This window comes from Tasmannia lanceolata, unplaced genomic scaffold (assembly GCF_043159265.1).
Source record: "Tasmannia lanceolata isolate RefF3 unplaced genomic scaffold, GAP_Taslan_0.1 ptg000007l, whole genome shotgun sequence".
In the NCBI taxonomy this organism is placed as follows: Eukaryota; Viridiplantae; Streptophyta; class Magnoliopsida; order Canellales; family Winteraceae; genus Tasmannia; species Tasmannia lanceolata.
The window spans coordinates 26,391,778-26,409,339 of NW_027518684.1; the positions used below are offsets into that span (position 1 = coordinate 26,391,778).

Genomic DNA, 17,562 nt, shown 5'->3' on the forward strand with positions numbered 1-17,562 from the left:
CTTGTGTGATTGGTATTTCTCTCACTCCCTCTCACTCTCTTATTTGATTATTTGTGCTTAGAATTGAGTGAGTAGTTAGCATTGATAATCAACCTAAATATCTTAACCTTGCTATCTAGGCTATTAAAATTACCTAATTAAGTTTGCTAATCAACAAGGGTTTTGAACGTATATTAATTTGTAATATTGTTTAAGTTCAACTATTTCAAACTTAATTAAACAAGGGATAAGTCTTGGGTGAAATCTTAGGAAAAATTTTTAAAAGGTAAAGATTTTATAAACATCCTATTCACCCCCCCTCTAGGTTGCCAAACCAAGTCACTACTTGGATTTCAAATATTTTGTGCAACTAATGCATCTAAGTAAGACCAACCAAGTATCAGTTGTGAGAAATCGAAACCATGAACCTTAAAGGGCCCAAAAACCACTAACAAAAGGAGGCCTACAAGCATTTTTACACATGAGCTATAAGATCCGATCCTCAGATGACTTCGAAACCTATGCCAATGGACTCAGAATGCGGAAAAACCTTAGAAAACAGTCTTATATTGTAAAAAATTTCCCAAAAAATGAGTCCGGGAACCCAAATATGCCAAAAAGTTCAGATTTCATAGAGAATGGAAGGCTATGGCCCTGAAATTTTTACCGAAGATAGAGGGGACCTAGAGAGTCTCGGAACCGGTCTCAGTTCGCTAAGAATAGGCTGAAAAAGGGTTGAACCTGCCGGTGAAAGGTCCGGGCTGGTTCGGCCCAAACCGGGATAATAACTCCTTTATAAAACTACGAGTTAATATAACTCCTTTATAAAACTACTAGTTAATGGCGCTTTTAAAAGATTACTATAAATCTCAAAAGTACCAACTAAATCCACTAATTTCAAAAACTACTATTTCATGTTAGAAACTTAAAGTCTTTAAAACTACGAACGAATGTCATTAATTTCAAAAACTATTAACGCAATCACGAGGTCTTCTTCCATACAAGGTGGCTTGTAAAACCAACAGCTTATACAGAAAATAACAAAATTGCCATCTGACTTGCAAACCTTCATTCTTCATCTCCGACCGTCGGATGGACTTGAAACTTTAGGGGTTGATCCACAAGTCAGAGAGGAACATAATGGTAAGGCCCACTCGCTGGAAAAGTTCGCTGGTCGCCGGCGGCAACCACTTTTCCTGCGAAGTGCAAAATAGGTATATTTTCAAACAAACTCGAATTTTCTTTGATTCCAAAGCCTATAACCTTGGCTCTGATACCAAATGTTATTCTTAAAACATTACTTTAGTGATTCCATTAGATCTTTGGCATTGAAAACAAAGAAAAATCCGTTTTAAGGGAGATGGGTTAGGAAGTCCTTATGCCATGGTTGCTCATTCATTTGGCGTAATCCGGCGAACCTTAAGTCTTTTCCGAGCACGATGAAGGCTCAGAAACGTCCCTTCGTTCTTCTCTTCCTTCACACACCACTAAGTTTGTGGGAAACCTTCTTTGAGCAAACTCTCAACTTCTCGAATTGCTCTCAAGTTTGTGGTAGTAAGAAGAGGGACCAAGGGTCTCCTTTTATAGGCAAAAGCTCCCCTAGAACTTTTCCTTAATGCCCAAATTTGTTTAGCTTTACACTCAAATTAGAAATTGTAATTTGAGTAAACTTTCCCTCTTTAAACCTTTCTAAACTTAAGGATTCAACCCTAAGTGAAGAAAGGTTGCTAAAATATGATAGGCCACACGTTTTTTGGCAACTCCAAAACATGGAAACAACCAAGATTATAAACTATAATCTTGAAAAATGTCTAACATATTGCTCTCTGTGGGGTTTTCATAACAGTATCTTGTTCACATCAGTACTAACAATGGATCATGTAACTTGAGCATTTCTTCAAGATTCTGATTCCAATGAACCTGTTAGTCTTAGGGCCGGTGGAGCCCATTAGAGTAGTTAGATTGTGTTAGAATTTGAATTTGAATTTGTTTTGGATTAGCCTTATCTTGTAATTTGTTGAGTTTGAGTAGGATAGGAAAACTAATCGAGTGATTTGTTTTGTGATTGGTTTATAAAGAGTCCAGAGTATGACTTTATCTTTTTTTATCTATAAATAGGGAAGTGCAAATAGGGTTGCAACTCGGTATGGTTGGGTCGGGTTTAGGCCAACCCGACACGACCCGAGGAACCTTTTTTTCCAACCCGGACCCGACCCAATTTCCAAGACGATGAGATTCAACCCAACCCGAGTTTTTAAGCTTACAAAACAAAATTTTCATAAAAATGTTGGGTTTCAGTTGGATCGGGGTGCCCAAACCCTCAACCCGACCCGACCTGACTTTTTTTTTGGGTTGAACCCAACACGAGTTGCACCCCTAATTATATCCCTTTTTCTTAGGGGTTCAACCCGGAAAAAAAGTCGGGTTGGGTTGGGTTGAGTTCGGGTTTGGGTTTGGGTTCGGGTTGAGGGTTTGGGCAGCCCGACCCGAGTGAAACCTGACATTTTTTATGAAAATTTTATTTTCTAAGTTTAAAAACTCGGGTTGGGTCGGGTTAAACACGGGTCAGGTTGGGTTCGGGTTGAAAAAATGGGTTTCTCAGGTCGAGTCGGGTTGAACTCGTTGGGTTGGAAATCGGGTCGGGCCAGGTTCGGGTTGGAAAAATAGGTTCCTCGGTCGGGTCGGGTTGGCCTCAACCCGACCCCGACCGAGTTGCACACTTGCACCCCTACTTTTTCTTTCTCCAGTTAGATATTGTTGAGGGAAGTAATATATGCATTCCCTTCTTTTAATAATGACAAATCTCCAAATGTCAAGTGCCCCCTATTTGATCGAACGACAGCCTATGATGAAGTGGGCTGCTGTTGGATAAAAAATCAAGGGCGGCACCGTATAAAAATCCTAAAAAAAAATATGGAAAATTGAGATATTTATTAAAAAAATAAGAAATAAAAACCAAAAAAAGGCGACCCGAAATCTTTTTTCAGAAACGTGTAAAGAAGGAACTGATTTTGCTTTAGTATGCGAATGTAACAGCTCTAGTTAAATCCAGCAACTTCTGGCATCCAAGATCCTAATCGTCAATTGAATGTCATGGGCCTAAAATGCTCTGATCTGAAGATCTTGACCGTCCAAATGGTGGACTAAAGAGCTCTGCTCACAACTCTCATTGGGCCCACATTAGTGAGGGCCGATCTTCCATAGTTTAGGCCATCTTTGAGAACCATGGAAAATAAATTCATGGTTGTTAAACATGACCTTAGAGTTTGTTTCACCACCCCTAAATTTCAAAATTGAATCACATAAAATATACACTAGACCCGTCTCCTATGTAAATGACCTCACCCTCTTGTCTTGATAATTGAAAATTGTAACAGCCTTATAAGGGGAGCGCATGCGTAATGCAGGGGGAGTGAAAATATTATCTCCCTCGAAAAAAGTATAAACAGAAGAGTCAAGTGGCATTATCAAGGCAAGGAGTGCATATATCTTTGCCCTTAATAAATACGAGAAATTGAATGACAAAAAAGAAAAGAAAAGTACTCCAGGTTGCCGGTTAATACTAAACCGTCAGGTGGCGGTAACATCGTACCAGAAAGCAACAGATAGCCGCAGTCCCAAAGTGCGGCCGTTCGGCGGAATATAAAAATGAAAACAATCAGTCTCTCAATTAAATACACCTCACGAACTAAGTAACCCCTCCAACTCCAAAACACCATTAATTAAAATGTTCCCCCCAAACCCAACACTCAAACCTTCCATGTCTCCCATTCAATCCCCTTTATAGTCACCCCCTTTGCCCCCCAAAGCCCAAACCCCCTCTCTCCCTTCACATTTCATCATCATCCCTTTTTCTTTCTCTAATTGGGTTTGTCTTCTCTTTCTTCTTCTTCTCTTTTCTCCTCTTATGGCTACTGGCACGAGTTCCCCTTGTGGTGCCTGTAAGTTCCTCAGGCGAAAGTGTGCGTCGGATTGTATCTTTGCTCCTTACTTTTGTTCTGGGCAAGGTCAGGCCCGATTTGCCGCAATTCACAAGATTTTCGGAGCTAGTAATGTCTCGAAGCTATTGTTCAATGTGCCACAACATGATCGGTGCGAGGCGGTTGTTACCATTGCCTATGAGGCTCAGGCAAGGATCCGGGACCCAGTCTACGGTTGCGTCTCACACATCTTCGCTCTCCAACAACAGGTACTCATGGGATTATTCTGCAATTTGAGATCTTGGGCATCAATCCCAAGGTTGATTTGCTCTTGCATGACACTACTAATTATTTTCTTTATATGTTAACCCTTTTCCCCCTATTATCTTAGCAAATAAGTACATAAATATAGGCTCCTAACCAGGGGAACAAAAATGGTAAATTGTCATAATTTTTTAACATTTTGAGAAATGACTTAGATATGTTGAAGATTTTGAAGCAAGAAGCCTCAATTGCCTTGAAATTTTTGAAAAGTGACATCTATTAGATGATTAATCACCTTACTCTATCCCTATTCCTTCAATTATATGTTGCTTATTCAATTTTTTTACTGATTATTGTAGAGAAAAAGTTTGATTCTTTATCCCAGCTCTACAAGAATAGTTTCTTGAATAAAATTGGATTTTTTGCCTTAAACATGTATTAGTTGAAATTGCTTAACAAAGTCCATTATTAACACATTATTTTTTTGATAGGTAGCAAGTTTACAAGCTCAATTGATGCAAGTGAAGGCACAACTTGCTCATAATTTGGTGGATTCGAGGTCGGTAGAGAACCGTTGGCCGGTGAACACAGTTGTCCCTCCGCCTCCTTATCTTCACGCACATTCCATGTCCCCGCCAAGTTCCCTCGACAGCATAGACCACAGTGAGCATGGATTATTGATGCAAGGCATGGCTTGTAGGGGGGATTTACCAGTGCAATCATGTACTAAGAAACGGTTCTCGCAGAATGAATTGGGAGAGCTTCAAGCTCTGGCTCTAAGGATGATGAGGAATTGATCCTCTTGAATGATCTGATATCTGTGACCCATGTTGTAAATACATGAGTTTCAAAAACCCTGGTGTATTGATAAGCCTAATTAGGCAGTTTTTCTTTGAAAGACAGGATCAATCCCTTATAGTTAAATTGCTCTCTCCCTCTCTCTAAGTACTCAATTCTCTCTCTTTCTCTCTAAATATCCAAGTTTCCATTACTATTCTCATTTAAAAGGCAACAAATGCTATATTGTTAGTTATCTTCCTCTCATTAAAATCCTTAATTTTGATTTTTATTATCCTACAAGTAATAGGGAAGTAAGGATCTTGCCTTTGAAAGACAATCAAATGTCTCCCTCTCTAGACTCCAAACATCCCATTTGTATTTGCATTACCTTTACTTGATCAGATGGTGCTCTGTGTCACGACAAATGGGCTGTAGGTTTCAAACAGACGTGACCCACAAGAGAAAAAAAACAAATTAGACTATTGCTAATCTCAATATTTCTTGACTGAAGGCAGTCAGTATAAAATTCTAAGGGTAGGTTTCTAGGAGTTCTCAAAGAGAAGTAAATCAGTGTCAAAGTAAAAGTTTGGTACATCAACTTCCAAAGCTTCCATGGAGTAAGTCAAAGGTGGGGTATTAGTCTTGAATTATTCGGTTGGTTCATTTGTAATGTTCAATGCTACCAAAGTACCATAAATTCTAAATTAATTAAAAAAGACTGGTGCAATTAACCCTAAGGAATCTACAGACTAAAATATGTAAAACTTTGTACTCTTGATTGTTTGTTTGCTCAATATAAAGCAAGTTCAAAAGAAAAATATTGTCAAAATGTTCTTCTAGATGAGCCCACTAATGGAAGTTTAAGAAAATCTGCACACTTCCAAGATGTAAGTCAGAAAAGCCATTCTAGATTATGTGGTGAGGTATACATTATTTAATTAATTAGTGACTGATGCTTTCAAACTTTGAACATGATGGGTCATTTACTTTTTCTTATTAAATTAAAATAGGTAAACAATATTTGCATTCCTTTCTTTTGATAATGGCACTCCTCTCTTCATTTCATAATTTTTTTAATTTGTTTCTGAAGACTGTTAAGATTGCCATTATCAAAACAAGGGAGTGAGGAATCAGCATCCTTAAAATAATCAAATCTTCTTCCAAGAGGCCTCACAAGCTGAAGACCCACTCAATGGCAAAAAAAAGGCAAATGGGTATCATTCTAGGTTTCTGTATTACGAAATAGCTAAACCTAACTCATTCTAATAATTATGCTATTACATTATATAACAGTGTATTCACAATGCTAGACAACATGTCCCCTTGATTGGAAGCACAAGACAACATCAAGGTAGTAGTTTTTCAACCTTTCTTCTTCTTCTCACTCTAAGTCTATAGCGAAGCTAAAGTTAAGGTGGTCGTTTTCACATTCCAAATGCAAATCAATTATCAGTTCTAATGGAGGATAGCTTGTCTTATTGTGCATAAAGAACACCCACAAAATGAAGAAGCCCCACGAGCATATATATCTTAGTAGGTAGAAAGGTTGGTACTTGGATGTACAAGTAAAACATCTGGTAGGGGCGTGCCAGCTCTAGCTTGCCTATCCGAAAAAGAAAAGAAAAAATGTAAAACATCAAAGATTGGTATATAGGCCATCTCCACCATCCAAATTCAATAATCCAATGGTGCAACTTTTGTATTATCTCTCATCCAAGAGGTGATTCATTGGTGGAAGTATTATTAAATTGAATGATGTGATAAGAATGTGCAATAATTGGAAGGTAGCAATGGGTTATACACTGAGTTTTGATGAATGGTTTTTTTGTAATAATTATTGGATTAGATATATCGTTGTCAATGATAATCTATTGTAGACATGAGCTCGTGCGGGTCACAATCACTTTCCCATTCATTAGACTAGATTTACATTGGGAACATTTTGTATTGGATCAATGTTAATGATGAAAGAAATTAAAAAAATGTTGTAGTGGTGCAATTTGATTATTAAAAAAAATGTTTTAGGGTTCACTCATTGCCCTCAAATTTAACCATGAAATGTTTTTGGGTTTAGGGTTTACGGTTCAATTAAGGTTTACTCATTGCCCTCAAATTTGACCTTTCATGGTGATGTTGAGCTTTTGTCTGCCTAGGTTTTCATGGTATACAGTACATACCAAGTTGGTCGAAATTGTGAGTCTAAGGAGTTTTTCAATGAATAGACTTGGTGTTATATTGAACAAGGCGTCTACATACTAAGTGACAAAGTCGAACCATGGAGAAAATCAAATAAGCACAAATGAGAATACTAAACATTTATGTTGGTTTGGTAATAGTGTCTACACCAATAAATGAAAACGATTAAAGAGCTTTTACTATATAAAGATTACAAAGTTTGATCATTAGCCAAAACCTAGACCTTATATAATAACCCTAATCCCAATATAGAACTCACCAAAACATGTAAACTTTACCATCTTAAACTTGCTCTGTTTCCCCACCTTGGAGGAGGGCTAAAGAAGTGGCTACTTTCCCCCTGTCTTCCCCCACGGGCCACTCGGGACCATATTGTAATCATACGTGACCATAAAGTATACATGGGATAGAATTCGAGAAATAGTGTAGCAAGAATGGTTCAATTTGGTGTGATCTCATGATAGTACACTGAGCTATGTCACCATTTACATAATAGACCTCACCTATGATTGACCCAAACTGGTCATTTGATAGATCACATTCACAAGGGGTCTCTTATAACCCTAAAATCACACCAATCAGGCAATCCTTTTTTTTTTTTTTTTTTTTTGGGGTGAGTAAGCTGGGATTGAAACTCCGACCTTCTGGTTGAAAACCAACGCCTTGACCATTAAGGCTCAAAATCCCCATATTTTTAGTTCTCCACAATGACCCTTCTGCAGTCATCAGACACTCTTAACATCCAATAATATGTATTTCCGATTGTTGAATGTGAACGATCCCATGTATATGCAATGATCCACATTCAAAGACCAGAAATACATATTAATTGTCGGAATATCGTCAAATTTGCATGATTTTTATGCCTTTAAAGATCCAACTTGGGCCCTATCATATGGAGGGTTCAAAACAACCAAAGGTGGAGACCTATTTGTGATAGTGGATTTCATTCTTAATCATGATTTAGATATGATAACCAATGTTTCAAAATGCAGTTGCAGGTCAGAATGTGGGCAAAGAAAATCTTAGTCAACTCGGTATGATGCATTTAAGTACTAGGTGGATGTGGGTGAGTACTCGGCTGAGATGGCCATAACTCAGGAGAGTAAAGAAGTTTTGATTGACTTTAAAGGGCAAAACACGTACTCGAATAATAACACGGCCAAGGTAAAGGTAAAAGGGAGTCAACCCGGGAATCCAAGATGACACAGGGAGTTTTGAAACCAAGATGAAAACCTTCTAAGAGAGAGAGAGAGAGAGAGAGAGAGGTGTTTGAATCTTGGCAAACACTACAAAATACTAAGTTGTCATCTCTCTCTTACTTCCAAAAATAAAAAAAATGCGTACACGAGAAGTCGGTGCGTTTTTTTATATGTTAGTGATGGAAAAATTGAGCTTAGAAAGCATGAAGTTTCCTCCCAAAGCATACGTTTCTTTTGACAAGGACACAAAACGACAAAATGCCAATACGTCAGCACTTGCTTTGCACGAGGGGTTCATTCCAGCCGTTGGATCTGTCCCGACCCATCTAGAATTGGACGGTCTATTTGGGTCTACGAGTAACGGCCTTCATTTTTTAAATGGTTTTATAAAAAAAAGAAGGAAAGGAACAGTTGCCAGATCATGCTTTTAATGTGTAAATGGGCTTCTTTGTGCGTGGTGGGCCCTCACGGTTTAACTTGTCAGTTGCACTGACGTGGATAGCTCTGCAAGCCGACAAAAGAGAGCTTAAAATTATAAGGTTTTATGAACAAAATTGATTCCCCTTATTAATTGCCTGTTACGTTTGAGAAATGAGAATTAATGCTATTGAAAAGGGCCGTGATAAATTCACCCCTTCTATTACAATATTCACCATAATGGACCCTACAACCCACACGATAGGATGATCCAAAACCAAAACCATCTATTTGATGGGCCACAATGTAAATAAGATGTGCCCCAAAAATCATTTCCATAGGATGATCTTAGCCCTCCGATTATAGAGAAACTCCCTATAATCAAATCTCTAAAGATTGACGGCTAGGATAATCCTATGGACATGATTTCCATAACCCTCCGATTATAGAGAAACTCCATATAATCAAACTTTAAAAACATGAGATTAAAAGGACCAAATCTGTGGGACTTCTAGGGTGCTACACAACCCTGTATCATATTCCACAGCATAGAACTCCCGGTTATATAGTATATGACATCGTCAAATATTACATTTTATGATGAGTCCATGATCTGTCTTTAGGTTTGAAAAAAGCTAACTTTCCATGAGCACAATTCATCACCATAACCGTGTAATCATGGTTGAGCAGAAGTAGGCTTTGAAGATTAAATGGCCTTTCATACGAGACCTTCAACTTAAATTCTTGGGCGAGGTTTAATCTTTATTACAACCGAATCTCTATTTGTTTCATCAAAACGAAACAAATAGAGCTCTGAATGGAAGAAACAAATGAGAAAAATATCTGAAGGACACTATTCATAGCCATAAGCCCTCAAGCAGTAGCAAAAATTCTAAGTCATTAAAATCCCAGTAATACTTGAAAAGTGTGATATATAAAAATCCCAGTAATACTTGAAAAGTGTGATATATATATATATATATATATATATATATATATGAGGAAAAGGATTGTGAGCTTGAGCGTTGGAACCTTATGGTGAGCTTGAGCTCTCAAACCAATGAGGCCCACATTGTTAGGATGATCCAAAGCATTCAATAGAAAGGGCCTTACATAGATAGGGTGTGTACAAAAAATCAGCTCCATAGGATCATCCTAACCCATCCATTTGTGGAGGTCAAAATGGACATACCACAAATCTGCCCATTTTTGCCTTCCACTTTTGGAGGGGTTAGGATGATTCAATGGACCTGATTTTTGGTACACACCCTATCTATGATAGGGCCTTGCAAATGAATGGTTTGGATCCTCACAGAAATTGTGGGACCCATGTGAATGGTGCACTCAAGCGCACCATTTGGTTCCAACGCTCAAGCGCACGAACATATTCCTCTATATATATATATATATATATATGGGAAAAATGTTTCTGAGGTATCGCTTACCGTGAGCAGCCCTCTAGATACCCCATTTCCCATAGTTGGGGGACTCATCCAACCCATTGGTTATGTAGGTTATAGGTAGGATTAGGGTTATGGTTAGGGTTAGGGTTATGGGTTATGGTTATGGTTATGATTAATGGAGGTTTTCAAATGGATGGCTGCAAATTAAACTCCTATAAATCGAATGGTTAGGATTATGGTATGGAGGTGGTTTCTTAGGGACACCCTATCTATGTGAGGTCCTATAGAATGAATGGGTAGGATGAGTCAAACAACATGCATGTGGTGTTTTACAGAGGGCTGCTCACGGTGAGGTATCGCGCAGAAAACGTTAACCCTATATATATATATATATATATATATATATATAGAGAGAGAGAGAGAGAGAGAGAGAGAGAGAGAGAAGTGTTTCTGCGCAGCTGCGCATATAGCTATCTGCGCACTAGTTTCTTAAAATGCTTTTCATTCGCTGATGGTAGTGGATTCCACATACAATTTAACGTTTCAACAAAAGAAGAAAAATGACACTCGAGCCCCCGTAGTTTTACCGTACAAAATATAAATGACCCTCTAACATTCAGATTGGAGGGTTATGATCATCCTATGGAAATGATTTTTGGAGCATAACCTATTTAGGCTATGGCCCATCTAATGGACGGTTTGGATCATCCTATGGTGTGGGCCATACCGTACTTTTAATAAAGTGAGAGTGCCCTCGTAAGAAAACAATAGTGTTGATAACATTTCCTTTTTTTTTTTATAGGAATTTGCTAGCAAACTTCTCTTATGCCACTTCTCGGCATGTGGACATCCTTGTGCAAAGATGCGCACATGGGCAAAGGTTGCTATCAAAAGCAAAAGTAAGAAAAAAAGTAATCATTACAAAAAAAAGTAAAATAGCGAAGTTATAAAGTTTTAAATGAAAAATTACCTAGAAATGGTTCTAAAGTTTGAAAATTACAAAAAAATACCAACAAGATGTAGTAAGATATGACAATTATCAATCGTAACTCTCTCTCTCCCAAAACGAACCAGACGAAAGCTAGGTTTTTTTTTTTCTGTTTCTGGTTCTCCCTCTTCCGTCTTCGCCTCCAACACTACCTAGAAACGAAAAAAATTCCATTCGAGTCCTCATTCCACTCGAGTTCCCCTCAATTGTACATAAAAAAAGAGGAGAAAAAACTAGGGTTTCCCCTAACCCTCGACGGACATTTCTATCTCCACCTCGTCGGAAAGATCTAACTCCACCACGAAAGCTTCCCCTTCTTCTCCTCTTCTTCACCACTAGTTTCCCCTAACCAATAGGCCGAGACCCAACTTTGATTAAATAAGGGAAAAGCTTGGGTTTCTTTGCTTGGTATCGTGGTCATCTTCCACAACTGGATTTTGAAGACCTCTTTTGCCAAAGCTCATCTTCCACCCAGGTATTTTGTCGAAATCCAAATCAAAATCTTCTCAGCATCCAAACGGGCCCTAAATGCTTTCTGCAGGCTTTGAAAAACCCCTAATTTGAAAAAACCCCTAAATCCGTTTTTTTCGATTTTCTCGGGTTACGGTTTAAAAAAATCACTGAACTTACCTAGAACGAAAGCTCTGTATAACTCAACCAACCAAAATACATCCTCAACTACAAAATACATCCTCCAAATCAGATTTTCTTGTAGTTTAAACCCATATTTTCCTCTTCTTAATTGATTTAGGATTTCTGTGTGTTTTTTAAGGGATATTGCAGATTTTATTTAAACCCAGATTTTCCACTTCCAGGACCTTTACTCGTTTTTTATTGAAACAGATTTCGTCATTTCCCCTTTAAAACCCTTTTTTACCCCCTTTAAAACCCTGAATATAGTATTTTCTATTATTTTTCTTCTTTTGGTGTCATTTCCCTATATCTTTAGTTTCAAATTACTAGTAATTCATATATTTCTCCTCAATCAAAATTAATCAGTTTTGGACTGATAATCTAGAGCATTTAAATTTTGGAAACTGATTGTAAGTCCAAAATTGAGTTCAATACTGATTATTGGACTCAAAATTAAAAGTAAAAATTGATTGAGGGTATCAATTGTATCATATCAGTTCTTCTTTAAATGCATGATATTTCTTACTTCAAATATGCTGTTTTGATCTTTTTTTATTTGTGGTTTGTTGGTGGTGGTTTATTTGTTTATGGGTGGTGGTTTGGTGGTTTTGTGGTTTATGGCTGGTGGTTTGGTTGTTTCTTGGGTGGTTGTTTGGTGGTTTGGTGGTTAATGGCTGGTGGTTTGTTGCTTTATGGCTGGTGGTTTGGTTGTTTGCTGGTTTATGATTGCTGGGTTATGGTTGGTTGTTATAGAGTAACCTTTGACGGATGATTCTTCTCCACTCGCAAGGCTTGGTGGTGGTTTATGGGTGGCTTGGTGGTAATTTATGGGTGGTTTGTGGTAGTTGGCTGGTTTGTTATCTAGTGTTGTGACCTAGTAAAATGGATGATGCTTCGTTGCTCGCTTCTGTGTTTGATGTTGATGAAGTATGTGGCACATCCTCAGGGTTTGTTGAGGACGCTGTGTCGCAAGTATGCGGCCTATCGATAAATGATATTGATGAACACGCCTTCATTTTAGGTGATCAAGGGGAAGAATTAAATAATGGAAACCAAGTAGAAGATCAAGGGGAAGATTTAAATGAAGGTAACCAAGTAGAAGATGGTGAGGAAAGGAATGACGAGGAAAGTGTAGACAAAAGGCCATTTGTTGGGCAGGAGTTTGATAGCTTTGAAGATGCCTACATATGTTATAATACCTATGGCTTGAGTAAAGGTTTTGGAGTGCGAAAATCTACTACAAACAAGTCGACCAAGACAAATGAAATGATATTCAGAAAGTATGTGTGTGACAAGGAGGGGAAGAAAAACCCTAATGACAAGAGACAGGCAGGTAAGGAAGTGATTCCGAGTCGCACTGTTAGGTTTGATTGTCAGGCGAAGATGGCGATTAACGTGAAAGGCAAGAAGTGGATAGTGTCAATCTTTGAAGACGAACATTCGCGTGAACTCACTTCTCCACTTAGAAGACGCATGCATCGTTCACACAACCGACTATATAAGAAGGAGACTGTTAAAAATTTGATGGATAGTTACGATGGAATTGGGTTGCAGGCTGGTGGAATTGCAAAAGTCATTAATGTCCAATCCGATGGCGCAGATGGTGTTCTCTCACCACAGCAAGTGCAATCTCATTTGAGATTGAAGAAGAAAAATAATATGGGGTTAGACGCTGGGATAGTGGCCGACCGTCTCCAACGGAAACGAGCTGAAGAGCATGACTTCTTTTTTTTCTATTGAGTTGAACTCATAGTGTACATTGAGATCTATGTTCTGGGCTGATTCGAGGGCCAGAGAGTCTTATATGACCTTCAGCGATGTGATTGTCTTTGATGTGACTTATAGGACCAATATGTATTTGATGCCCTTTGCACCATTTACAGGGGTCAACCATCACAGGCAATCTACATTGTTTGGATGTGCGCTCCTCGCTGATGAGACTGAGGAGACCTTCACTTGGTTGTTTAGGCAGTGGCTGCAATGTATGCATGGAAACGCTCCAGATGTGGCGATGCGAAATGCAATTAAGAATGTCTTCCCCAATACACGTCATCGTTTTTGTTCTTGGCACATAACAAAGCACTTAGTTGAGCATGTTCCTGCAATGAGAGAGGCAGATGGTGACTTTCCAAAGGATTACTACCATTGCTATAACACGGGTGATATAGATGAATGTGAGATGGAATGGGGAAGATTATGTTTGAAGTATAAAATTGATGAGAATGATTGGCTAAGTAAGATGTGGGAGCTAAGGATTCACTGGGTCCCGGCCTATTGGAAAGGTACTTTCACTGCAGGCATGACTTCTAGTCAGCGCAGTGAAAGCATGAATGCTTTCTTCGATGGTTTTATTAACCAGAAGACTTCTCTGCGTGATTTTGTTGATCAATATGAGAAAGCGCTTGCTGACCGTCGTAGGAAAGAAACAGAAGAGGATTTCAAGTCAAAAAATTCAAAGCCGACAATGACTACAGGTAGCCTATTGGAAGATGATCCTGGAAAATACTATACAAGGACAATTTTTGGCCTTTTTTTGTCTGAGCTTAATGGTAGTAGATTATATTGGGGTAAGAAACATAGTAAAATTGGCAACGAGACTACCTTCAATATAAGAAGGAAACGTGGGGATGATGAAATTTCAAAAGGGCATATGATTGTGTACAACGATTCCGATGGTATTAGTGCAACTTGTGATTGCTCCATGTTTGAGACTTCAGGTATATTATGCAGGCATATTCTGGCCGTATTTGACCAGAAGCAATTAAATTCCATTCCCGAGCATTACATTCTAAGAAGATGGACAATTGATTCTAGATATCAGTTGTTGGGTGGAGAACCTACAAGTCAAGTAGGTAACGAAGGTGCAACCCCGTTTAGAAAGTGGTCCGTAATGGCAAAACGACGAATAGTGGATGAGGAACTCGATAATGATGACTTTATTTTAAAGAAGTTAGATGAATTTTACTCTGAATTGGTGGTTGAGATTGAGCAGAGAAAGAAAGAGAGGCAAGTTCACATACCGTATTGGCTAGCCAAGTGCAGTCTAACTCTCTTCCCACTCAAGTACCTGGGATATGTATTTGAGACCCCGAAGTTGTTAAAACTAAGGGCCGGCCAAGGGAAGCATCATGCTTGAAGTCTTCATTAGAGCTCTCCCAATCCAAAATGGGGAAACGGAAGTGCGGAGGTTGTGGGGAGTTAGGACATAATCTGAGAACATGTAAAAAGAAAGCCAAGGTTTGACTTTGAATTCTTCTCTATATGCACATACTCTCTTCTTTCTATATTGCAATTTTCTCTCCGATTATTACTAAATTTTTATTGGTTCTAATAGATGGGTACACTACACGAGGGGGAGGAGGAAGAGGAAGGGGAAGCGGAAGATATCGCTTCGTGATGTTGCTCCTTTCACTAGGTATGTGTTAGTATCTTTGTGAATGTTTTGTAAGTGAGTAGGACTTGTTTTGTTCATTGGGTTTGTTTTATACATTGATATTTGAACTTAGGTTTTTTTCCATGTGTATTGACTATTTGTATATGGTATTGACTATCTGACTATCATTTCATTTCAGTTTGAGTATGGGGAGTATGCACTTTTATTTCATATGTTAAAGGGTTTCTGTTCATAAGGTGAGCATGGTATATTCTCATTTTAGAAATAATTAAGTTTCCTTCAAACTTTGTGAATGGAGTTTCTGTTCAGACTCCTAAGTGTCTCACTTTTCCTACCTATATGATAAATGAGTTTTCTACCTATTTCATTCCTGGTCTTACCTTTGCTTTTATTATATGTGCAGGGATCGCGACAAGTGTTCTTTGAAGCAATGCCTATTTGAAGCACTTTCAAGCTGAAGAAATCAACTGAACTGATGTGAAAATTTTGAACTTCTGTCTTGAGTTGTATGAACTGAAAAGAACTGCTTGTATGTACTAGTTGTTAATGAATAAAATGAAATGAAGTCTGTAATGTTGTTGGTATTTTTCTCACCGTAATTGTAATAACTTCTACTTTTGCTTGTAGTTTTGGATTGATAATTGTCATATCTTACTACATCTTGTTGGTGTTTTTTTTGTAATTTTCAAACTTTAGAACCATTTCTAGGTAATTTTTCATTTAAAACTTTATAACTTTGCTATTTTACTTTTTTTCTGTAATGGTTACTTTTTTTCTTACTTTTGCTTTTACTAGCAACCTTTGCCCATGTGCGCATCTTTGCACAAGGATGGCCACATGCCGAGAAGTGGCATAGGAGAAGTTTGATAGCAAATTCCTATAAAAAAAAGGAAATGTTATCAACACTACTGTTTTCTTACGAGGGCACTCTCACTTTATTAAAAGTACGGTATGGCCCACACCATAGGATGATCCAAACCGTCCATTAGATGGGCCATAGCCTAAATAGGTTATGCTCCAAAAATCATTTCCATAGGATGATCCTAACCCTCCAATCTGAATGTTAGAGGGTCATTTATATTTTGTACGTTAAAACTACGGGGGCTCGAGTGTCATTTTTCTTCTTTTGTTGAAACGTTAAAATGTATGTGGGACCCACTACCATCAGCGAATGAAAAGTATTTTAAGAAACTAGTGCGCAGATAGCTATATGCGCAGCTGCGCATAAACACTTCTCTCATATATATATATATATATATATATATATATATATATATATATATATATATGAGAAAAGTGTAGCTACACATACGTGTAGCTAACTTAGCTACACCGACGGCTTAAAATACAGTAGGCCCCACATTGTTTGGGTGATGCAAAACATTCATTTGATGGGCCCTCACATAGATAGGGTGTGCCCAAAAAATCAGCTCCATAGGATCATCCCAACCCTACGATTTGTGGAGGCAAAAATGGGCGTGTAAAAACCTTCACAAATCTGTCCATTTTTTCCTTCACAGTTTGAAGGGTTGAGATCATCCAATGGAGTTAATATTTTTAGCACACCCTATCAATGTGAGGTCCTATCAAATGAATGGTTCGGATTACCCAAACAATGTGGGCCCACTGTATTTTAAGCTGTCAGTGCAGCTAAGTTAGCTACACGTATGTGTAGCTTCAGTTAACTCTCTCTCTCTCTCTCTCTTTATATATATATATATATATATATATATATATATATATATATATATATATATATATATATATATACACTAGTAGAAAACCCTGTGTGATGCACGGGCCGACAAAGAACTGTACGGACCACGTCATAGGTTGATCCAAACTAGGGGTGTAAACGAGCCGAGCCGAGCCGAGCTTGGCCAGGCTCGGCTCGGCTCGTTAAACTCAAAAGCTCAACTCGGGCTCGAACCAAGCTCGGGCTCGGCTCGGCTCGGTCAGGCTCGCGAGCCTTACCGAGCTCGGGTTATATTAACTTCACACCCCTCTTCTTCCCTGGACAGCCCTATCTAGTGTAATTTGACTACTTTTTTTACAGTATGGGGGGTGGTCCAAGTAACAAATGAGGTTCCAAAAATGAAGTGACATATTTTGCCTCCCTCTTTGACTCCCTGGACAACCCTTTTAGTGTATATATTAATATATAATATATATATATATATATATATATTTAAATATATTAAATTCTTAACGAGCCGAGCCTGGCCAAAATCGGGCTCGGCTCGGCTCGTTAAGGATTCGAGCCGAGCTCGAGCGAGCTTCCGAGCCCGAGCCAAAATTGACACCCTCAATCCAAACCGTCCATGTGATGGAACACAACATAAATAGGTTGAGCCCCAAAAATCATTTCCATAGGCTGATCCTAGCC

At 38.4% G+C, this 17,562-nt stretch overlaps 2 protein-coding genes and 1 long non-coding RNA gene across 3 annotated transcripts; all 3 read left to right on the top strand.

Moving 5' to 3' along the window:
• The first annotated feature begins 3,669 nt into the window (after positions 1-3,669).
• On the top strand, positions 3,670-5,095 carry LBD16 (lateral organ boundaries-domain 16). Its single transcript, XM_077384168.1, has 2 exons — positions 3,670-4,168; positions 4,655-5,095. The coding sequence occupies exons 1-2, from the start codon at positions 3,887-3,889 to the stop codon at positions 4,958-4,960; spliced, it is 588 nt and encodes a 195-aa protein (XP_077240283.1). The 5' UTR covers positions 3,670-3,886; the 3' UTR covers positions 4,961-5,095.
• An 8,491-nt stretch (positions 5,096-13,586) lies between these two features.
• On the top strand, positions 13,587-14,918 carry LOC143880707 (protein FAR1-RELATED SEQUENCE 5-like). Its single transcript, XM_077383683.1, has one exon. It carries the CDS (start codon positions 13,587-13,589, stop codon positions 14,916-14,918), a length of 1,332 nt encoding a protein of 443 aa, XP_077239798.1.
• Positions 14,919-15,116: 198 nt separating this feature from the next.
• On the top strand, positions 15,117-15,702 carry LOC143881303 (uncharacterized). The gene is made up of 3 exons (XR_013251919.1): positions 15,117-15,197; positions 15,355-15,412; positions 15,580-15,702. It is a non-coding gene; the product is annotated as an uncharacterized LOC143881303 (long non-coding RNA).
• Positions 15,703-17,562: the final 1,860 nt, after the last annotated feature.

Excerpts from the sequence above, each read along its gene's own strand:
- LBD16 (XM_077384168.1), top strand. The coding sequence starts at position 3,887 with ATGGCTACTGGCACGAGTTCCCCTTGTGGTGCCTGTAAGTTCCTCAGG. Across the intron at positions 4,169-4,654 it reads TCTTCGCTCTCCAACAACAG|GTAGCAAGTTTACAAGCTCA; the intron begins GTACTCATGGGA and ends TTTTTTTGATAG.
- LOC143880707 (XM_077383683.1), top strand. The coding sequence starts at position 13,587 with ATGACCTTCAGCGATGTGATTGTCTTTGATGTGACTTATAGGACCAAT.